Consider the following 24,198-nt stretch of genomic DNA (forward strand, 5'->3'; position numbering starts at 1 on the left):
GAGTGACCACGGTGCTCACAGAGGGCCTTCATGTAGCTGATGGCACTAGAAATACAGTGGCAAGGGTCAGTCCAGCGTTTCTGAGATAACTGACCTGACTAAATAAGCAAAAGGAAACAATCGGGTAATTTCAGATGTTCTGTTGTAAGACAAGGATACAGAGAGATTTGGAGATTTTGTTGAAGAGAATTGGTGTATTTGGGTGGGAAATATGAAGGCTTTACTTAAGAGATGTGTTTAATCTAGTTTTACTAGAAAACTTAAATGAGGATAATACACTACCATTAACAATCTGTGTATATACACACATTTGTCTGTCTCTGTATATAGAAATAGGTAAGTCCAACCTGCGATGAAGCATTTCTGGAATCATGCACACTAAAATGCCTAGCATTCTCTAGCTAAAGTTTTACAGCTAATTCTTTTCTAATTTATATCTTAAAAATTTGCGGGCCCAGTGCAGTAGCCTAGTGGCTGTTGCTTGCAAGAGTTGGGATCCCATACAGGTGCTGGTTTATTTTCTGGCTTCTCTACTTTCCATCCAGCTCCCTGTCTGTGGCCTGGGAAAGCAGTAGAGGACAGCTCAAAGCTTAGGGACCCTGCAGCCACATGGGAGACTCAGAAGAAGATTCTGGCTCTTGGCTTCAAATCAGCTTAGCTCTGGCCATTGCTTCCATTGCGGAGTGAACCAATGATGAAAGATCTTGCTCTCTTTAAATCTGCCTTTCCAGTAAAAGTAAAATAAATCTTTGAAATAATTATGATAATAAATTGTGTTACCTCTGTAATAAAGAGCTGTTGTTATTTTGGTGGTTTGTTTGAAGTGTTTGTTCATCTTGTTTATTTGAGAGACACAGAGACAGATCAAAGAGCTCTGATTTGCTGCGTTACTCTCTGAATTCCCCCAACAGCCAGGGCTGGGCCAGCCCAAAGCCAGGAGCGGGGACTCGGTCTGGGTTTCCCATGGCAGTGATGCGGACCCAGTGGCCTAAGCTGCCACCTGCTGTCTTCCAGGGCATCCATTGGCTGGAAGTGAAAGCTGGCAGGACTTTATCCACGTCACACTGATTTGGCATACAAACTTCCAAAGCTGTGTCTTGGTGGCTAGAATAGATAACTGCCCAAGATGGTGGTTTGAAAATTTTGAGGTGGCAAGGAAGTTTAGAATAGGTGAAAGAAAGAGTAGTATTTTCTCAGGTTGAGAAATCAGCCTTCTGTTTCCAAAATGGAGTCATATAATTGGGAGAAGAGGATATTTCAGAAGCCAAAAGAAAAAAAAGTTTATTTGTAAGTAGGAAAGAATAACAAGGTCTCTTTGATCACGGATGATGAAAAAAAGTGAATAGTGTTAGGTGTGAAGCTCATTAAATATACTTCTCTTTGGGAAGCAATGTTTTGGTCTGTTTATTTAATCTGTCTCTTCCAATTATCCCTATAACTATAGTCTTTCCCCTCTATATTTCTCTCTCTTTCCTGATCTCTCATTTAAAAGTTTTGCATTAAAATTTACTGTTAAAATTTTCTGAACCTGCCATGCTTTGCTTTTAGGTCAATTACAGCTACTATTTATGGAAGAAAGATTCGGCATCCAAGAACAAGCCATGGAAATTTTCTTCTGTTAGAGTTCTGGTTGTGGATGAAGGGAGTTTGGTATCTGTAGGAATCTTCAAATCAGTTTTAAAATTATTGTGTGAGCATTCCAAACTATCTAAACTTATCATCCTTGGTAAGTGAAAATCTTGTTGTGATTATGATATTTAATTCAGAGCACATAGTTCATAGATTGTGCGTACCATATCATGGCACCATTTCTGAAGGCAGAGAAGCATTGCTGAGAGCCCGTAAGGGGACTCCACTGGCTTGCACTCAGCTGGCATGCAAAGATGAGGGTGAGATCGCCTCTGAAAGTTTACTGCGGATCACCAAAAGGCTGGCTAGTGAAGAGTCCTGCTGGTAGAGTAAATCAGGATGTGACTAATGTGGGAAGAGAAAATTACTAGATTATAGATGAGATTATGAGGTTTTGTTGGGTTGTCATGACCTGGAAACCATGGGATGTAATGGAGAAAAAAATAAAATTGCAATTTGAGGTTGAAATTGTGTGTAAATGCTACTTGTCAAATCTTTCAGAATATTTTATAAGCAATTGAGGTTATTAATAGCTTGAGTATTGTCACTCATAGGGACTTGTTTTGTCTCTGCTGTTTTTTGTTTATTTCAAGCAAAGAAAAAGTACTGTTTATTTTATCTGAAAGGCGGAGATAGGCAGAGATGGAAATCTCCTGTGTGCTGATTCACTCCGTTGATTCCTGCAGCAGCCTGGGCTAGCCGAGGTGGAAGTGCAGAGCTGGGAAGTAATGCCAGTCTCTGGTGTGGGTGGCGGGGCATCGCCACCTGCTGTCTCCCAGAGCACACTTAGTGACAGCTGAAGCAGGACTGGAACTCGAGTCCAGGAACTCAAGCATGAAATGTGGCTACTCAAAGTAGAAAATTAGCCACTGTGCTGAGTGACTTCCGCAGCAAAGACAATGGAGCAAAACGTTGTCATTAGGTTACTGGGATTTGTTACCAAATGCATTTAGTTAGTTTAAATTTTATGTAGTTATTTTATGTATTTGATGCTATAGATTCGTTTTCAGTAAGATATTGAGCCAGATTGAATAAATGGCTTCAAGAAGCTATTTAAGGTCTGTGTTGTTGATATATTGTTTAAAATAGATCTCCCTGCAATTCAGTTTAGACTTGTTACCTTATTGTGCTATTACTGTTATGTTGATGTCTTATACAGTATAATATGAATTTTTAACTAAGTATTTGTTAGAAAGTAGTTAAATATGTTTTAAAATAGTTTCACAGATATTTTGGTCTTTTTTCTCTAAGTCTATAATTGCAGTACCCTTTGAAGGGGAGAAATAAATATGAATATGCATACAATAATCCTAATTTATAGATTTCTAGTTATTTAAAACCTGCTAACTCTATTTTTTTCCTCTTAGGTGATGTCAGGCAGTTACCCAGTATTGAACCTGGTAACTTGCTGAAAGACATTTTTGAGACTCTTAAGTCAAGAAATTGTGCTATTGAGCTGAAGACAAACCACAGAGCAGAATCTCAGCTCATCGTGGAGAACGCTACCAGGTGAGCTAACTGAAATGTACACCTCTTCCCTGTTGTAGTACAAACTGATAGCAACAAGTATTGGCTTTGAAGTTAGAATGTGTAATGTATATTTTAATAAATGCATTCTATCCTTAAGCTATATACCTATGTCCACAGTTAGAAAAATCAAATAATATTTTTTTTTTATTTCTGGCTATCAGCTATTCTAGAAATTTAAAGATGGATGCATTTTCTTAAAACATGTACATAACGAGCCCATTGTATCCCCAAGTTCTGCATTTACCTAAGGCTGAAAATATTTGGAAAAAAATGACTGTTTTGAACATGAATGTACTTTTTTCTTGTCATTATTCCATAAGCAATACAATTTGGCAACTATTCACAAATCATTTACATTTTATTAGAGATTGTTTGTAACCTCTAGATGATTTCAAGCGTGGGGAGGATGTGCGTGTTACAGGCCAAGGCCACATCATTTTATGTGAGAATTGAGCATTGTGAATGTTGGTAGCTGTGGGGATCCTGGGTCCTCCAGTCCAGCAGGTGCTGAGGGACAACAGCATATGGATTAAAGTTGGATTAAACTGAGAGATTGCAGTAAATCCAAGCAGAAGAGGGACTTGGAAATGCATTTGTTTGAGTTCAAGGGAGAACTAGGAATGCAATTTCCCCTAATGTTTTTAGGACAAAGCCAAAAGCATAAAAACTAAATGAGATACTTTATTTCTAGATGATGGTACAGATGTGTCCCTCTCAAAGTGGAAAAGAAATCGTTGTTGTTTTCCCCTCAGTTTTTGTCAATTTTTGTGATCCCCAATGGGTGCAGGCATTTGCTTTTGATATAATTCATGTATTAGTAAACTATAAATACTGCTGTTTTTTTATTTTTATGCAAATATTAAAATGTCTGCATGTTAGGGGACATGGGAATAGCAAGAAACTGTTTCATTCTTTAGGTTAAAAATTACCTTTGATTTCGACTGTCTTTAAACAGATGTTTTTGTCTGAGCACCTCCTTCACTGGATGGCAGCTGAAACTAGAACATGTAAAACCTTTCTTGATGTCCCCCTCCACCCACGACTGGGTAGTCAGGATGTAGGAAGGACGGTTAGTCGCTGACTCTGCAGGTTCCTCGTGAGATACCATGGGAATTTCCAGAGATTGTAGTACAGGTTCCTGGTCAGAAGCAGAACAGGGATTGGTTGAAGTTAATAAATCTTAAGATCCCTAAAGATGAAATCTGGGATACCCACAGCAAGGGCCGCTTTATTCTCCCCAGTTGCCCTTCTTTTATCTCTTGCTTGGGAAGTGTTGGAGAGGAGTGGTTGGGCAGAGCCCTCCCTGGTAAGCAGCCATGTGCTAGGTCCATGTGGGAAGTCTGTCGTCTTCCAGATAACGAGGAGAAGCTCTGCTGTGGCAAGGCCTCAGTGCCTTACTATTTTCTGATGTGATTTGCTGATCTGGGAATATAAACATGATAGAAGGACGACGAGGCAGTAGAAACAAACAGATGTGCTTACTTGGACATTTTTGAAAAACTGGAGCATGGATGGAATGTATATTGTGGTGTCAATGTATGGAAAAGGCCCGGCTAAAATGAATTTAGATGGAAACGGGTGTTGAGCCGTGGGGCTTACAGTTGCTTCCCTTCTTCCTGCTTTCTTCTGTGACCTTTGGACCACAGGACTCGCGGCACCTGCTTGCTCAGGTGAGATGATGATGATACCTGCCTTGTGTGGTTCTTTGTGGTCTAGAGAGAGAGGACAAGTTGTCAGAGAGCTACTTTGTAAATCCTCGGATCATTTTTCCTACTATGATGCTTTTAATCGACTAGGGACAGATGACTAAACATAGTGCCTTGATCTTAAATGGTCTTGTGTGGTCTTTAATTCTGTTCATATGCTGTTTATAATGCATGTCTGGGTGGTCTTCCTATTAATTATCTATTAAGATGTTATTTATGTAAGGACATTAGCTCTGCTCATTTATGAAGACATTTTTCAATGGTAATGTTTTGGTGTATGTATTTTTATTCAAGAATCTCAAGACACCAATTTCCAAATTTTGATGCAGAAATACCTGTTACTGATAATCCCACGTTCCCTATCTCAGTGCAAGACAAGACATTCATTTTTGTCAAACTCCCAGAAGAAGATGGCAGTTCTCAGCTATCTAACAGTAGCCACCATTCTTGTAAGTATAAACCTGTGTGATATGTTAGGGTTAGGTGTGCTGCAGTTTTGTAATAAGTAATTAAATGACTAGTTACAGTTTTATATGATGGCAGAGTTACCTAATGCTAAGTGAAAATTAGGCATGGAAAATAAATTAACTTTCTGTCCCAAAGATCACCCTAGACTTTTGTAAAAAAGTAAACTCTTAACATATACATAGCAAAGATCCAGCATTTATTGAGTGAATAATTGGATGTTAATGATTTGGTTTAAAATAATGCAAAGCCCCAGTAGTCCAGGTTCAATTAGAAGAAAACAAATCTTAGTGAAAAATTTTTTTCCTGAGCAATTAGAAAACCAAGTACTTTTGTTTTGAGTGCATCCATGAGACAAAAATAATGCATGTCAAACTGTCGTCATGTTGAGTTCATAGCAGTTCTGTTTTATAAAATGGACAAGTGTTGTCTAGTTGTGGGTGGTATGATGACAGGACAGAGTTGAGAAGAAGGGAACAGGATGTGTGCATATCACATCTCATGCCACTCAACTCCTCTGTAAAATGTGAATCTTAGTGGCATTGCCTGGTGAGATCTGAAGGCATTCATTAAATGCAAACTGTTACGTAATTGTTAATTTCTTGGGAATAACAGATGTTATTAAATAGCGGTTACAACTTAATTTACTTAAATAGATGAAATCCCGTTAATCTTTATTTGTATTATAAACTGATCAAACTTTAAAAAAGTAATGTAATGCCTTACTAAAAATTGAGTCAGCAAAGATTTAAATGATTGCCATTGAGGATTGATTGTGGTTGCCGTGGTGCTCCGGGGCCTGTCTTTTCCCAGCTGGCTGCTTGCCACTTCCACTGCTGGGTTTAAAATTGTGGCGTACAGCAGCATCTCTAAGCCTTTCCTTCCTTGGGTCACCAAACTGGTATGATGCACTGTTGTTCATATCACACCTTCATTGTGGAAATGACAGCTGTTCCTTTGAAACACCAAATGACGTGGAAGTATTTGAAGTAGCCATTAATGCTTCCCTGTAATCCCTTCTCCCTTTACTTCAGGACAAATCCGTGACACACACTAAAAGCCTGATGTTTATTTTAAATCTTTTTATAGCCATTTACAAACATGCATTATTTCAGGTTAATTCTAACATGAGCTGTAGATCATTTTTTGATTTCTTTTTTATGATTTAGATTGCCGACAGTCGCTAATTGTCATAATAGTTTTCATTAGTTACAGAGGGAAAAAATGAGGTTTAAATGGTGAGGTAATTTCTCTTTGACATTCTCTTAAGATCTACCCAGACTGTTTAATTTTAGTACTCATTTTTTACCTTAATGACAATGTGCTTTTTAAAAAAGTTTAATTCAGAGTGGTAACAGAGCTTAATTGTTGTTTTCTATCTTAATTAAAAGCTTGTGCACAAAATTTCTTTAAAAAGTCATGTTGCAATTTTTCAATAATAAGCAAGTTGTTGAGTAAACTTTACTCACTTTTTTTCTAAATACAAAGACCTAAAATACTATTCATAGTAGGCTATGATTTAAGGAATACTGAAATATAAATCCTAGCGTCAGTGAAATTTGATGTGCATATTAATGTGTAAGATAGCGTGAAAACAACAGCAACAGGTACTGAACAGTGTGACCCAGCGCGTGTGACAGAACACAAGGTGTGGGAAACCTCTGGAAACTCCTGCTCTTGCCTGGCCAGGTGTTGTCAGGCAGTGGGCTGACATTTTGCCCCCCGCTTTTTTCCCTGGTAATAAGTATCAGTCTGAAAAATGAAGGGTTCAGAGAGCAACTACTGTGTTCTTCCTAGAGCAGGACATCACAAGGCCTGGGATTTTCATTCTCCAAGGCTTCATCTGCTGATAGGAAAATGCACAAGATTCTAGAACATTCCTGCCCAAATTTTCTGTCTTCTCTTCCTCTCTCACAAGAAATGTTTGGATTTTTGTTTTTTTTTGGATTTTTTTTTTTTTTGTATAATTGGTATGTTTGGTATATAATTGGTTTGGGGGTTTTGGGTATAATGTTTTGGTATAGTGGAGAAGCAGAATCCTGCTTCTTGGTGTCTCAGTAGGAAAGTTATACATGAGCGTCCTCCCTGGCAGTCATTGGAGAGAGAGTGCCCCGTGCACCGTTTTGAGTGCTGGGCCGCTTTGTGTTCGTGCTCGTGGTGAGGCTGTTGTAAGTGGTGAGGCAGGTGCAGAGCTGAGAGCCTGAGCGGGAGTGGAGTGAGTGCTCCCGCTGCTCAGCTAGCCTGCTGGAGGGAAGGTGAGGTGCCGGTAAGGGGGGAGATGTAGTGGTGACAGGAACACGGCCATTTCTCAGCCAGTACAGAGTATCTTCATGTTTTAGACATGTGTACTGTCCGAATGTCACCTCTGGGTCCCCATCTCCTGTGGGTGTGACGAGCCTCTGGCTGCTCACCTTTCAACACCACCACCGCTACTGCTTTGGAAGCTAAAAGTGGAAGATTCTGTTACACGCATCATACTCTCGCTCATTTTTCTAGCATTTGTAGTTTACGAGTGAGTTACAAATCAGCAGCCGCCCTGGCCAGGGTTTGACCTGTTGAGGGTAGGGTGTCGGAGCTGTCTGAACCCTGCTGGCCCTCCGCGTGTGAGTGTCATGACTGCTACCAACTTGTATTCCACTTGGCGTCATGTTTCTTTGGGGGAATTAATTTTTCCATTGCTTCGTGTGTTAATTTGTTCACTCTTTCCAGATCTTTATTCTGCAGTTAAAACTTTACTGCAAGAAAAGGACTTTGCAAGTGCAAAGACATCACAATTTATTGCATTTAGAAGGTAAAACATTCATATTTTAAGTTTGTGACTCTAGTTCTAACATTTCAGGGCTGATTCCTACACAATGTTTGCTTGACGACTCATAGATGATCATCTTAAATTCTCTCTGGCAGTTTTTGTCAGAGGTGGCAGAAGGCCCCTTCTAAACGGGGTTCTCTCTACCAAAGATTATGTTTAGAAACTCACAAAAAAGTCTGAATGAAATTAAAGTAAAACTGACAGCATGATTTTTCTTGGAGTAAATCCTGTACATCGTTTATGGAGTACTGTATACCATGATCGACCATTAAGGTGACCTTCCATTTCCATCTGTTCCAGGCAGGACTGTGAGCTTGTCAATGACTGCTGTTGCAAGCGCTACACTGGCCACCTGACCAAGTGAGCACCTCGAAGAACTGCCCCCTTGGAGGCCAGTCCTCCCCTGACTGCCTTGTCATCATGTTTGCTTTGCCTTTGTCATCTGTGGCCATGGCTGCTGCAGATGTGGCAAGAAAAGCCACTTTTTAGAATAATCTTATTGGTGAAGTATGATGAGCTGTTCAGTGAACCGGCAGTGAATGTAGAAAGAAGGAAAAATGAAAATTTTTTTCCTGGTGGTTCCCAGGTTGGCAACCTCCAGCTTCTCAAAGATGAGTATGGGAAGTTCAGGAAAGAGTGTAAGATTATGAGAGAGAGGGTGTTTCTGAGAACCTGAGCAGCAAGTTTACAGAAGAGAACTCCTTCATAAATTCCGTCAGAGAGAAATGAGTGCAGAAAAGCTACTGTGCTCACACAGAGGGCAAGTTCATCTGTTTCTCTGGTGTTTACTTTCTGCGGAGTGTGGAGAAGCCAGAGGTGCGCGAGACGCAGGGGTTCTTGTCTGCTTAGGGAGCATACTCTAAAACTAAATTTGGTAGGCTGTCAGTTAAAAAGTACAGAGCTAGGGCTTTGGCTTGTCACCAGAGAAACTAACCTTGCAGCAATAATATCCTCATTCAACATTTGTAGAAGATGTTAACGCAAAGTTTCAGTAAAAATGAATATTATACCAAAAAACACGATAGAAACTGATATATTGCCATTATGATTTAATTTGCTGGTAATTAGGCTGATGTGATGCTATAATTATTATAATAGAAAAATGAGTACTATAAGCCATGAAACAGGGCCATACCAGGAGGAGATGAATTTTAAAGGTGAAATCAGTAAGATTCTTGCTAAGGTTGGCATCATGGTATGAAGGCTGAGCAGACTCTTGGGACATGGCATCCCATATCAGCATGTGTTCCGTTTCTGGATGCTCTACTTCCAGCCCGGTTCCCTGCTCATGTGCCTGGGCAAGCAGCAGAGCGTAGCACAGGTACTTGGGCTTCTGGAACCCACATCGGTGAACTAGATAGAGTTCCTCGCTCCTGCCTTTAGCCTAGCCCAGCCCTGAGGAGTGTTGCCATTTGGGGAGAGAATGAGTAGATGAAAATCTCTTTGTCCTTCTCTGTCACTCTGTCTTTCAAATGAATGAATGAATGAACAAATAATCTTTTTAAATGTGAGATTTTTGGCAACTTCCAGGACACAGGGAAAAAGAGATGCAGTAACACTTATCCCAGAGTTCCAGCTTACAAAAAAAAAAGATACAAGAATGACAAAAGCAAAACCAACCAACCAACCAACCAACCAACCAAACAAACAAACAAAAAAAAACTGGCTGGGCAGTATAATTAAGTTTGAAGTGGAACTAAGTCAATGTAAATAATCAGAAAATAATGGAGTCTGACTGTTTTTTGACCTTTGGAGAATGAAAGTGATGGGAGGGTGTGTGCCAGTTATTTGGGTAGTTGGATTGGATCTCAGTGGGAAGTAATGCTTAAACAAAATGAAATTGAGATTTTTCTAAACTTTATTGATGTATTATTATTACTTTCTAACCCAGAGACCATCAGAAAAGACTTGTGTTTGGAATTGGTGATAAAATTTGTTGTACCAGGAATGCGTATCTCTCAGATGTACTCCCAGATAGTGCCTCAAAAAGTCAACAAGATAATGATCTGGATCCCCGGGGTACTCCCCATGATGGTGCAAGAAATAAGCATGACTTTGACAGTAGTATTCGACTATGTAATGGAGAAATATATTTCATAACAAATGTAAGTGACAACAGAAAAATAATATCAATTGGCAATGTGTTTGTTTTTCTTTAGATTTCTTTAGGAGTTTGAAAGGCAGAGATATAGAGGCAGACCAGTCTCCTGCCCACTGATTGACCTCCCAGTGCCCACAGCAGCTGGGGCTGGACCAGGCTGAAGCCGCAGCTGAATGGCAGCTCACCTGCCGCCTCCCAGGCTGTGCATTTGCAGAGCCAGTCCACAGTGGAGCTGCGACTCAGGACAAAGTACTCAGATACGTGATGCAAGTTTCCCAGCTGACACCACCGACTGCTCGGCCAGCCACTCCCTCCTGTTGATTTCTGTTATTGCCTGGAATTGATTCAGTAGCTGATTGTCTCTGAGTTGGCATTCTTGTGTCAGAGCTTATTGTTAAGGATTTTTACATCAATGGAAGATCTTGACTTCTTGGATGGTCTCATCTAGTTTTGGTATCAGGATAATGTTGGCTCCACAAAATGAGCTTGGGAGTATTCCTTTTATTTTCTGGGAGCCTTTGTGAAAAAGCATTTTTAATAAGTTTGAAATGCTGCAGCAATAAAAACCAAGCGATTCACTTATTCTGTACAGAATCATTTCCTTGACTGTGGCTTAAGTGTGGAGCCTGTGGACGTGGTTGCTTTGTGTTTCTTCGTGGTGTCCAGATACTTTTCTAAATTATCTTCTTGAAAGCTGTGAGGAAACGTGAACTTGCTTTGCGGACACGTGTGGTCCAGGGAAGAAGGAAAACGCATAGACTTCATTAGGACAGCACGGACTGCTCTTCAGGGAATCGAACAAAAGATGAATATCACAGAGCAAAAACATCTTGTGTACATTAAAATACTTGAGAGTGGATATATTCGGTTTTTGTTGAAGTTGGATTTTGAGTCTTTCAAACTTTTCAATTTAAGGATTACACGTTATATTTTATTTATAAAGTGTTTATGTTCAACCAAATTTAAAATATCTTCATGCGTTCATATTTGAAGAAAATTGTTTTGTTTTGGTGACAGGATGTAACTGATTCGACTTTCGGCAGAAGAAGATTTTTGACTATCCGTAATATGGCTGGCTTGGAAGTAACCGTGGATTTTAAAAAATTAATGAAACATTGTCACATAAAACATGCATGGGCAAGAACTATTCATACTTTTCAGGTAAGAGTGAACTTTTGTAAAGCACTTTAAATCACTTTCCAGGCCACAGAGCACTTTGCATTGCTTTCACTTTCTGTTGCTTCTGTCTTTTAAATGAATCAGAATTTATAAAAGCTTGGAGAGGTGGCTGTTTAGCTCTGGCTGTTGTGGAAATTGGGGCATGAACCAGAAGATGAAAGACCTGTTTTTAACTTCCCCCAAAATACACAATTTTTAAAATACAGACAATGCCCTATGAACAGTAGTAGTTTGCTCGTTCTTTCTTTATCCTTTTTAGTCGTGTAAGGGGAATACATTTCCTGTATTTCACAATGCGGGTTTCGGAGCATACTGATGCTTGTCTCTACCCTTTGAGCTGCAATTTTACCCTTTTTTCTCCTTCCTGTTTGTAAGTTTTACAGTGACATGCTTTCAGCTCCCTTTGTAGCACAGGCTTAATCCCTCATTAGGCAAGGAATTTAATAAATAACCAGTAGGAAAAACAAATAAAACCAACACCTGTCGTCCTTAAGTATAGACAAAAGGTATAACCAATAATCAAATCTCAATGTCAGTTTCACTCATGCAGTGCATTTTTTATAGTCTGTATATTGGTGACAGTGGATCAGAGAAAGCACATAAGCTTTTTGGGGACTGATTATTTTACGAAGCATAATGGTTTCTGTACATCCATTTGGTTGTACTGGACAGGATTTTATTTTTTAATGTATGAATAGTGTTCTGTAGTGTGTATATACTGCATTTCCTTTTTCCAGTCATTAGTGGATGAACATCTGGGTTGATTCCATATTTTAGCGATTGTGAATTGAGATGCTATAAACATGGAAGTACAGGGCCTGGCACGATGGCTCAGTGGCTAAATCTTCACTTCGCATGTGCTTGGGGTCTCATATGGGCACCAGTTTGTGTCCCGGCTGCTCAAATTTCCATCCACCTCCCTGTTTGTGGCCTGGGAAAGCAGTCGAGGATGACCCAAAGCCTTGGGACCCTGCACGAACATGGGAGACCTGGAAGAAACTCCTGGCTCCTGGCTTCAGATAGGCTCAGCTGAGCTGTGGCGATTGAGGCCACTTGGAAGTGAGCTATCGGATGGAAGATCTTTCTATATCTCCTTTCCTCTGTAGATCTTTCTTTCTACTTTATAATAATAATAGACTAGTACAGATAACTCTCATAATTCTGGTTTTATTTTATTTAGATAAATTCCCAGGAGAGGCATGGCTGGACTAGGTGGTAGAGCTCTTTTCAGAGTTCTGAGGAACCTTCATACTGTATTCCATAACGATTGTACTGGTACACGTGCCCACCAGCGATGGGTTAGAGTATCCTTTTGCTCATGCCCTTGCCAGCATCCATTGTTCTCTGGCTTGTGTATGATATCTATTCTACCTGACGTGACGTAAAACTTCCTTGTCATTTGCTTTTGCATTTGCCTTGTGGCTAGTGATTGTGGGCATTTTTTCATGTGTCTCTTGGCCATTAGAATTTCATCATTTGAAAAGTCACTGTACCATTTTTCCATTTCTTAACTGTGGATTGTGTTGTGTTTGTTGAGTTTCTGGAGGTTTCTAGATCCTGATTATTAATCCTCTGCAGTTGCATGATTTGTAGATGTTTTTATCTCCTTTTGGTTGCCTCTTCACTCTGTTGAGGGTTTGCTTCTTAACACAGAACCTTTTTAGCTCTATGCAATCCCACCTGTCTATTTTTGTGTTAATTGTCTGTGCTTCTGGGGCCTCTTCCAGAACGTCTCTGCAGACTTCCCCTCCTATTTTCCTTTGGTAATTTCATGGCATCAGGTCTTAAGTTTAGATATCCTTGACCCATTTAGAGCTGATTTTTGCGTAAGATGAAGGATAGAGATCTCGTTTCATACTTTCCCAGCACCATTTTTGACAAAGCTTCTCTTTCCAGGGATGATTGTTTTTGCTTATTTGTTAAAGATTGGTTGTACATTCATGGACTGATTTCTGGGGCTGCTGTTCTGTCCCATTGTTCTAACATGTCTATTTTTCTGCCAGTGCCATGCTGTTTTGATTAATTACTGCCCTAAAGTATATTTTGAAATCTTGTTATTTTGATGCCTCCAGCTTTGTTACTGTTATTTGTGAAAGCAATCTGACTGCTCTAGTGTTTTCGTATGAATTTTAGCAGTTTTTTCTAAACCTGAAAAGAGTGTTGTTGGTATTTTTATTGGACTGACATTGCATTTTTAATCACTTTGAGTAGAAATTGAGTTATGAGCATTTTGATGATATTCTTGCAATTCAAGAACTTGGCAAATTATTGCATCTTATTTTTCTCTGTAATATTTTGCAATTTTCATTGTAGAGCTTTTTCATATCCTTGGTAACATTTGTTCCAAGGTATGTAACTTTTTCCAGGTCTATGAATAATATTAGTCTTACAAGTTCATTCTCAGGCATAGCACTATCTCTATATAAAAGGCTATTTTTCTGTGTTGATTTTATATGTTGCTACTTTGCCAAACTCTAACGAGTTCTAGTAGTTCTTGGTAGAATCTTGGTTCCTTTCTATATAGGATCATGTCAATTGCAGACAGAGATAATTTGACTTCCTCCTTTTCAGTTAGTATCCGTTAATTTCTCTTCTTGCCTAATGGCACTGGTAGAGCCATTGCAGTGGTGAAAGTTCCAGACTTAGCAGAAATGCTTGCAACATTTCCCCTTTCAATCTGATGCTGGCTGCGGGCTTGTCCTTTGTTGCCTTTATTGCCGTAAGGAATGTTCCTTCTTTGCCTAGTTTGCTTAATTAAAATTTTTATCATGAAAGTTAGTTGTATTTTAACAACTGATTTTTCTGCATCTATTGAGTAATCATATGGTTTTTATCCTTCAGTTTGTTAATGTGTCACATTTATTGATTTGCATATATTGTACCATCCCTGCACGCAGGAATAAATTCCACTTGGTCTGGGTGAATGATTTTTCTGATATGTTTTCGAACTTGGTTAGCTAGTATTTTACTGAAGTTTTTTACATCTATCTTCATCAGGGATAGGTATGGGTGTTTAGTTTTCTTTCTTTGTATTTTCTTTTTCTAGTTTTGAGATTAAGATGGTGATTCTGGCCACATAAAAGAAATTTGGGAAAATTCCCTTCCTTTCAGTTGTTTTGAGTAGTTTAAGAAAGCTGTAACCAGCTCTTCTTGAGAAGTGTGATCGAATTCAACAATGAAGTCATCTGGTCCTGGACTTTTCTTTATATGGTCTTTATTACTGATTCAATCTCTGCACAGTGATTGGTCTCTTTTGGTTTTTGTTTCTTCATGGTAGATTGTGTCCAGATAGCTACCAGTTGCTTCCTAATTTCTCAGTTTGCTGGCATACCACTGTTCGTAGAAATTCCTGATGTTTCTGTGGTATCCATTGTGATATCTCCTTTTTCATCGGAAGTTTTATTCATTTGGGCGCTTGTTTCTTTCTTTTGGTTTGGTTGACCAGTGGTGTATAGATTTTGTGTATTTTTTTTTAATCTTCTCATTTCACTGATTTTTTGTATTTTTGGTTTTAGTTTTATTTCTTTAATCTTAATTATTTCTTTCCTCTTACAGTTTTTGCTTTGGGTTGTTGTGTTTTTAGATCCTTGAGATGCATTACTAGATCAATTCTTTGACTCCCTAATTTCTTGGTGTAGGCACTAATTGCTATGACTTTCCCTCTGAACACTGCTTTTGCTGTAAGCCACACATTTTGATATATTAAGCTATCATCTTCATTCACTTTCACGAATGTTTTCGTTTCACTTTTGATTTCTTCCTGGACGCACTATTTATTCAGGACTGTCTTATTTAGTCTCCATGTGTTAATCTGCAGCTTCATTCCATTTTGGTCAGAAAAAAACCTGTTTTGATTTCAATTTTCTTGCATTTTTAGACTTTGTGGTCTAGATGTAGCCTATTCCAGAGAAAGTTCTATGTACTGATGAAAAAGCATGCCTTTTTTTAGGGTCCTTTACATTTGCTTAAAATAGCCTGATGCCCTGGCATTGAGTGCACACAGATTAGCTATGGCTAGATCTTCATACTGAATTGATCCACTAATCATGCCATAAAGCCCTTCTTGGTCTCGTTTAACAGTTGTGCTAAAGTCTATTTTGTCTGATAATGGAGTGGCTATTCCTGCTCTCTCTCTTTTTTTTTTTTTGCTTTCTCTTAGTGTGAAATATCTTTTTTCATCCTGTTAGCTTTCATATGTGGATATCTTTCATGGTATATGGTAAGTTTCTTGCAAATAGCAAATACATGGGTCTTATTTTTGTTATCTATTCGGTCAGTCAGTGTCTTTTTGTTGTGGAATTTAGGCCATTTCCATTTATATTTACTATTGATTAGTAATGACTTTACCCTGCCATTTTTCTATGTATATGCCTATTGGTTTCTTTTACATTTCCTTTTTATTTCTGCTAGGAGATTCTCTGCCTTAAATTCCATGATGACTATCACTCTGTGTGTCTCTGTACAGACGATCCAGAAGCATCACTTGCAAGGCTGGACAAGTGTGACAAATTCTTTCAATTTCTGTTTTGAGAAGTCTATCTCACCTTCATTTGTAAATGAGAACCTTGCAAGCCACAGTATTCTGGATTGACAGGCTTCTTAAAGACTTGTATCTCTCTATTCTGTCCTAGTCTGTAATGTTTCTTATAAGAAATCAGTTGTCAATCTAACCATACATCCTCTGGAGGTAATCTGGCATTTCTTTTGTGCAATTTCTGAATCCTCCTTTATTCTACTGTGAAAAGTTTGACTATAATGTGTCATGGCAAAGACTGTTCTGTCATGTCTATTAGGAGTTCTCTGTACTTCCTGTACCTGGTTATCTCTTTCTCCAAATCAAGGAGCCTTTCTGATAGAATTTAACTGAATAGGCCTTATAATCAATTCTGTCTTTGCACATCTTCAGAATCTAGTAGGTTTGGTCATTTGATAGGTCATTTGATAGTATCCCATAAAGCTTGAATTCTATTTTCAGTTTTTCTCATTTCTTCTGCTGCCCCTGCTTCTGTCTTTCCTTTTCCTCCTTTCCTCCTCAGCTTCCTCCTTCTCCCCTTACTTCTTCCCCTCCTCCTCCCCTCCCCCTCCCTCCCCTCTTCCTCCACTTCTTCCTCCTCTTCCTCCTCTTCCTCCATCTCATGAAGCCAGCAACCAGAAGCTTCATGCAGGCATCCGTGTGGGGTCAAGGGTCCAAGAACTTTGGCCATATTTTTGTGCTTTTCCAGGCCATCAGCAGGGAGCTGGATTGGAAGTGGAGCAGCCGGGACATAAATCAGAGCTCATTTGGGGTGTTAGTGCAGTAGGTGGTGGTCTTAACCTTCCATGCCACAGGACTGACTTACAAAATGGATGTTTTTATGTCTTTGTTCAATAGACTCTTTTCTATTTTTAACTTTTAAGCTGTTTTTTTTTTTAATAAAAAATAAAGACAGAAGCACAGTTAATTATGAAAGGCGTGCTGGGGTCTGGGTCACTGTCTTTCCTCCTTCACAACTTGTCTCACCAGCAGATCTTCTTGGGAACAGTCTTGGATGGTTGGGGTTTAGAACCTTTTTTTTCTCCCAGTGGTCATTTGGGTATTTATGTCATTCACAGGCAACACAAATTTTTTCTCAGTGTTACTTAATTATTTAAGTTAGTTGGGCCAGACATTTAATACAGTGCTTAAGATGCTACTTTTGACTCAGCACCAGCCGTTGCAGCCACTTGGGGAGTGAACCAAAGGACAGAGGATCTTAAAAAGAAAAAACAGAAGGAGGGAGAGAGCGAGACAGGCTCCTGTGTGCTGGTGCACCCTCCGTATGTCTGTGAGGGCCCCTGTCTAGGATCGCAGTTAGGAGCCGGGAACGCGGTCCCTGGAGCCATCACTGCTGCCTCCTGGTGTCCGCATCAGCAGGAAGCTGGAGTCAGGAGCCAGCGCTGGGTATCAGACCCAGAGAGCTCAGTTTGGGATGTGGTATCTTAACTGGCATCCTAACTATCATACCAGATGCCAGCTTCTCCCAAGTCTTTTGTTAAGGAAGATCTAGTACTGTGTGCTCGTTTCTTATGCCTGTTTTTCTCCAAGCCAATTGTGAACATATCAGACCTGAGCATGGTAACATGCTTAGCAAACATGAGGTCTTGAAAAGTGAATAAAATGGAATTGATAGTATGGGTTTATGTGACTTCTCTTAGCCAGCAGAAGGTACTTGGGAGAACTGTGTGAATGTGCCTCCTTACTGTCTTTGTAACCTGGGGACCCCTTCAGCAGCACAAAGCCTTCCCTCCGTGTTTTTGCCTTGCAGGGATCTGAGGAACACACGGTTGTGTATGTGGTGGGGAAGGCGGGCCGCCAGCACTGGCAGCATGTCTACACCGCGGTGACCAGGGGCCGCTGCCGAGTGTATGTCATTGCAGAAGAGTCGCAACTCCAAGCTGCCATCAAGAGAAACAACGTTATCAGGAAAACACGTTTGAAACATTTCTTGCAAAATGAGCTCTCTGGTGGCCTGTTGGCTTCACCATGTTCTCCATCACCAAGCGGGAGCACTGGGGACCGTGGAGAGGCCAGCACAGAGCCAGCAGCATCTCCCCTCCCTGTGTGGAAGTGGAATGTGGAGACCAGCGACCTCCACAGAAGCAGCGCCTCTCTGGCTGACTGTAAGATACACGACGATGAGACATGGGAATTGCCTTCATTCGAGGAAGTGGATAAAGATGAGCATTTAAGACAATCACGGGGATCCAAAAGAGGCTGTGGTGCGAAAGCGAGAGAAAGCCCAAACAAAGTCCTGATGGTAGGCGTGCTCGGGTTTTTCTTAAGTATTTCGAATGATTGCCTGGCTGTGACTGTGCGCTTCTGTTACTGTTGCCTTCTGCCAAAAGACTTAAAAACAATTGTCCTCTCTGAAATTTCTCCTCTCCTATGCCTCTTCTCTGCTTGGGGCTGCCACTTTAGGCACCGTCAGCTGGTTATTGCAAAGAGATGTGCCCGAAGAAACCTCTTTGTTGGGGTGGGCATTTGACCTCTTGGTTGAAAGGTTAAGGTGCTCGCGACCTGCACAGGAGTGCCTGGCCTCACCGTCCACATCCAACCCTGACTCCATGTGCTTGCTGATGCCAGCTCCAGGAGACGGTCGGTGGGTGATGACGCAGCTGGGCCCCTGCCAATCACATGCGAGGCCTGGGTTGAGCCCCAGCCCTTACAGGCATTTGGGAAGTGAGCCAGCAAATGGAAACCCTTTGTCTCTCAGATAAATAAAATTAGAAAAAACAAAGCACATAAAAACCCTAAAATCTCTTTGTCACCCTATTGTTTCTGGTTATCTTCCTTGACAGCACTTTGCCCACCTGCCTCCATTTTTGCAGATGCTTTGGCTTCTATCCCCACAGCTCCATTTACACCCTTTGTGGCGTTCTTGCCAGCTCCCAGGGCCTCCTGCGGGTCGTGGCCCTCCTTCCCCCCACATGCTGGAAGCCCAAGTGCCGCTGCCACTCCAGCATGCTGTTCCTCTGGCTTCAGCGTGGGTTTGTCTAACACGGGCTCTGTCTCCCCCGTCTTCTCCCTTGTGCACTTTTCCCCTTCCCATCCTCCCTGGAGACCTTTCTCCAAGGCTGGCTTCTCATGACCTGTGACCCTCGTGGTTGCAGCCCTGCTCTTCACACAGGTGGTTTTGTTCAACACAATTTCCGCTGTCTTTCACTCTAGGGCCTGGGGATTCAGAAACAGGTGGTGGTCCTCACCCTTGCATTGGTGGAGACGGCTGTGCCAGGGATGTAGGGATCCTCTGTGTGCCCCCACACCCTGAAGAGGAGCCAGTTAGCCAATTCCTTACTCGTATTTTTTTCCCCCAAAGGTCTTTTTGGACTCATGGACCAACGACATATTGCGTCCGCTGGATTCCACATTGCAGTCTATACTTGGCATCTTGGTGATGTTACTTTCATTTTCTACCTCTAGGTAGTTACTAGCTTTGTTGCAAAACCTCTCTATGATTTATTCCATTCTAGCTAGTCTACCTGGGTTAGGTCCTGATCTCGCGTCAGCCAGCTGCGGCCCTGCCTACTTTGCTGCCTGCCTAGCTCCCGGTCTCCTGGTAAAGCCCCACATTGTCAGCAGCTCACCTGTCCTGTAGTGCTCCGTTCACTCCTTCGTTCAAGACCATCAGTGGTTTCCTGGTGCCTACACACAAATTCCAGTCTGTTGAGCTTGGTGTTTGGGGCCTTTCTCAGTTTGATTTCAGCTTTCTAAACATTTCATGTCCCACTGTTCCCAGTGTCTTCCTGTTGATCCTTGCTGTGTTCCTGGCTCTCCTGCCCCTCTCTGCCTTTCCTCACTCAGCATTTGAAAAAAAAAAAATAACAAAACTAAAAAACTATCATGCCAATCACTGATCCAAATGTTGGAGGAAAATACGTTTCTAACTTCACACTTATTAGGTTGCATTGATGTGACATAGGCAATAAATGAAAAATAAAATCTTGATCAAGAAAGACTATGAGGCAATGAAGTAAATGCGGTGAGGTAGGGAACGGGGAGGGGAGGGCAGGCAGCAGGTGCTACGTTAGCTACAGGATGGAGTGTTGTGGCACAGGTGGCAGAGGAGCCGTACATTGAATGGTGTGATGGAGCCAGCCAGTGATGCTGCCAGGCCAAGGATGTAGAAGCACCCACCTGAAAAGGTGATCATTTTTGTGTAAAAGTGGTGGAAAGCCCACATCACTGGTTAGCAAGAAAGAGGTGGGTGGGGTCACTGGAGGGAGTTGGGATGTTAGTCTGCTTACAGTCGAATCCACAGAAGGCTTTAAGTGGGAATGTGATGTCGTCTAGTGTGTACTCAATGAAATCCCTTCTGGTTTCTGTGGAGGTAATCTGGGAAAGCAGGGAGCCCAGGCAAGGGGTGGTCCTGGGCGAACCTGGAGAATCGGTGACTGATACGGGCTTGGGTGCTTGTTGCATCTTGACAGTGGGATCTATATCCCTTGCTGTTTGCATGAGGGAGTAAGAGGAAAAGTAATTCAAATGATTCCTGGATTTTTGACTGAAGAAATTTAGGTAATAGCAGCGCCATTTCCCTGAGATGAGAACTATGTGAAAACTCCTGTTGTGGAAATGGATAGTGGCAGGCTGTGTTTAAGTTGCCCATTAAACACGTAAGTGGACTTGTTGGGTAAGTCAGAAGCTGCTGGAGGGATGGAGCAGCCCAGGTCGGAGCAGGATGGGGAGTGTGTGTTCGGGAACTGTATGCCTCAGGACGGTGCTGCGGTATCCCGACTCTGTGAGGTCTGCTGGTGGAGGGGGCAGAGGGACACTGAAACTGTTTGTGAGTAAGAGAAAACTGAGTGGAGGGAAGGGCATGAAGGCCCGATCAGCTCGCAGCTGAGCATGGTGAGAGGAGAGGGAGGGGGTGAGCTCTGAGGATGGTACTGGGGAAGACTTGGGGGGTGCTGTTGCGTCTGGATGGAAGATCTGTGGGCCAGGATGGATTTATTATTTCATCGATCTTGGGTGTGCATGTTAAGGCTTCTTAATGTGTGGCTGGATAATGCAGTGAAGACACTGGGATGCAGAGGGGCTTGTTACGGGAAGGGAGCCCTGAAGTTGGCCAGGTAGCAAACGGAGTGGAGCAGTGACTGAGACGGGTGTGGGCCAGAGGACCTTTCTCCTCGCCGAGGGCAGTCGGTCTTGGCAGTCGGTATTTTCTCCTGTATTTGAGTCCAGCTGCTTTCTGTTTTGTTCGTGAAGTCTTCCCCTTCAGCAAACTCCTGGGGGAGGCAGCGCGCTTTGCCTCCGCTGCGCAGGCACTAACCACTGCGTTCAGACCCCCTGAGGACAGTGTGCTGTCGTTGTGGATCTGCTAGAACATCTGATCTGGCACGAATGCTTGTCACTTGCTAATACTTCCGAAGTGGTCATGACAATAAGAGTTATGAATTTAAGGCAATGGAACTTTAAGGAGATTCAGACTTTCAGAGGATTTTTTCAGGTAGTACTCAAAGTGCTTCTCATTCTTGCAGTGTCCCCTGCTTTGAGAACTTCGTTTGAAATGATTTTCAGAGACACTAAATGATCTTTTTGAATGTTCCTAAGGTTTTGGGCCATGCTTGACTACTTTCCCAGGCCACAAGCAGAGAGCTGGATGGGAAGCAGGGCTACCGGGATTAGAACAGATGCCCGTATGAGATCCTGGTGTGTGCAAGGCGAGGACTTTACCTGCTAGGCTATCGCACCAGACCCTGGAATTAGTTCTTTAAAAGTGGTGGAATTCAGAGTGAAGCCGTACTCCATTTTTCCTGTGACCCACTGTTCCTGCAGGAGTGCGGTGTTCCGTTTACACGTGCTGGTATAATCTCCCTTATATCCTGAACTGTTAATTTCCTTCATTCGGTGTGGTCAGAAAAGATGCTTGGTATGGTTTGAATTTTTTTTTTTTCTTTTTACAATTTGCTGAGACTTGCTCTATGACCTGCCATGTGTTCTGCCCTGGAGAAAATTGCACACACTGATGAAAAGAATGTGTATTTTCAACTGTGGTAAAATTTTCTGTTGATGTTAGTCCCACGTGGTCCATGTGTGGGTGAGGTCTGTGTGTTGATTTCCCACGGATGAGGTGGGGTGTTGAAGCCTCCGTCACTGTTGCACTGGCGTCTTTGTCTCCTTTTCAACCTGTTAACATCTGTTCACACAGCCAGGCACCCTGACCAGATGCATACACATTTACTAAAGTCTTCTCTTGCTTGGGAATTGAACCCTTAAGCTTTACATTGTTCCCTTGCTTGCCTCTCTTAACAGTTTGTGTTAAAGTTTCTTTGGTCTGCTGTTTGCATTCAGTGGGATTCACTGGGTACCTGCCCCCCTGGTAGAGCTGGGCCGGCCACCGAAGACCTCCAATTCTCCGCGGGCGGTCTCCCCAGCGACAGGGGCCGCTGGATTCCGCCTGCACTGCGGAGTCGGGGTGCTGGCCCCCCTTGCTGCCACGCAGGTGTACCACCCTGCTCTCCTGTCTCCTCCTCCTCCCCTAAAGATCCCACTGCGAACGTCCTCCGATTTCCTCCACCTCCTCGCTTTTTGCCAAGTTCCCTTCAACAAAACCAGCGCGTCTTTCCCCCGTTCAGCCATCTTAGAATCACAAAATTCACTTTCCTATGATTTTGTTTTAACAGATGGACCAGCCGTCTCCACAAGTGTCTTCAATATTTCGGAATTTGAAGCTAAATAGTTTAGCACGCAGACAACTTTTTAAACCCACGGAAAATCAACAAACATAATTTTACTTCATACTGCTCAAAATAATTTTCTATTTGATTTCTCCATTCAAGACGAAAATGAACATCGTTTCAGATTTTCAGGATAAAGAGAAAACGTCTATGCCTGGAGTTTTAAGACATGCGTATAAAGTATGTTTAAAATGTATTTAATCAAAGAAAGTGTTAATGATTGCAGTGTCTTATGAAAGCTGCAGTACTGGATATAAGTTAGGGAAAGAGATGTTACGACTGCATTGTAAAAAGTTTTGATTTTGTAGGATAATTCATGCCTTATTCATGCCTGCTGTGGTCACGGTAGGTTGTCTTTGCAAATGAGTTGAAGCAAAGGCAAAGATGAGCCGTGATTGCCTCTGTTGATGTTGGTGACACTGTCCGGGACACGGTGTCATTCAGCACGGCGGTCATTCGCCAAAGCTCCCGTCCCACCCCGCCACTGCCCACGCAGCACTGCTGGGGCTTAGCCCTGTGGCTGCCCTCTGGGTTGGGAGCATGCTCTTTTGGATATATTCCACTTTGGGAAAATGTCTCTAACAGGGATTTGGTTTTTACATTTTGTATTTATTGTTAATTGCTGCTGTACGTCAACTGTATCTCCCAGAGTTCACATGTTGAAAATCTAATATCCGGTGCAATCATGTTGGGGGAGGGCCCTAACGGGAGCGCACTTAGGTCTCCGGCAGGCTGGAGGCCGCCATGCCAGGCTTCTGTTAGAGCAAAGCAGGCTTGGCACCCCTTGTCATCTCGCAAACTCTTCAGCCCTCCACGTCCTGCCGTGTGAGGAAACAGCAAGAAGTACCCTGACAGTTGCCAGCACCTCCACCCTGGACCAGCCTCCAGAAGCCTCCAGAAGTGTGAGACATGAATTTATTTTTTTGTAACCTCCCCAGAATGTGATACTCTGTTATGGCAACACATGGTAAAAGTCTAAGCTTAGGAGGGTAAGCACTGGGGTGCAGAGTTAAGCCAGCACTTGGGGTACCACTTGTCTCATAGGGGTGCCTAGAAGGTGCTAGGTGTTGGCCCCAGTGCTCCGGTTTCTGCCCCTGCATGGGAGACCTGGATGGGGGGCTTGTCCCTGGCCTCGGCCTGGCCAGCCCTGGCCGCAGCAGGCACGTGGGCTGTAAGCTGTGGGACGAAGCCCCCTCCCCCTTCTTGCTCTCTTTCTTTCTCCCTCTTTCCCCTCCTCCTCTCCCCAACTCCACCTTTCAAATAAGTTCAGAAGCAAAATGGACCTGTTGCTCTAGTGTTTATACTAGCTTTGTGGAGATATAATCCACTCTGTTAAAGTCCACCGGCTTTCCGGTTTACTCAGTGTTGTCCAGCCATCAGCGTAATCAATTTTAGAATATTTTCATATCCTCAAAAGAAGCAAGGCACCCCTTAGCCATAAATGCGCAATCTGTGCCCTGCTCCCCAACTATAGACAAGCAGTAATCTTTTTCTGCATTTCCTGTAACTGGAATCTACAACATGTGGATCTTGGGCACTGACTTGGCTGGCATTATGTTGTCAGAGTTCATCTGTGGACTGTC

At 42.2% G+C, this 24,198-nt stretch overlaps 1 protein-coding gene across 1 annotated transcript in view; it reads left to right on the forward strand.

The window, feature by feature from the left end:
• HELB (DNA helicase B) overlaps positions 1-22,800 on the forward strand; it is a 34,973-nt gene extending 12,173 nt beyond the window's left edge. The window contains exons 5-13 of the mRNA XM_058673580.1: positions 1,549-1,726; positions 2,997-3,138; positions 5,160-5,314; positions 8,040-8,121; positions 8,440-8,499; positions 10,031-10,244; positions 11,258-11,401; positions 17,704-18,195; positions 22,562-22,800. Of these exons, the coding sequence (XP_058529563.1) occupies positions 1,549-1,726; positions 2,997-3,138; positions 5,160-5,314; positions 8,040-8,121; positions 8,440-8,499; positions 10,031-10,244; positions 11,258-11,401; positions 17,704-18,195; positions 22,562-22,666 (1,572 nt within the window). The 3' untranslated portion in view covers positions 22,667-22,800. The remainder of the gene's footprint in view (positions 1-1,548; positions 1,727-2,996; positions 3,139-5,159; positions 5,315-8,039; positions 8,122-8,439; positions 8,500-10,030; positions 10,245-11,257; positions 11,402-17,703; positions 18,196-22,561) is intronic.
• The last annotated feature ends 1,398 nt before the right edge of the window (positions 22,801-24,198 follow it).

The sequence above is a fragment of the Ochotona princeps genome, chromosome 15, assembly GCF_030435755.1.
Source record: "Ochotona princeps isolate mOchPri1 chromosome 15, mOchPri1.hap1, whole genome shotgun sequence".
NCBI lineage: Eukaryota > Metazoa > Chordata > Mammalia > Lagomorpha > Ochotonidae > Ochotona > Ochotona princeps.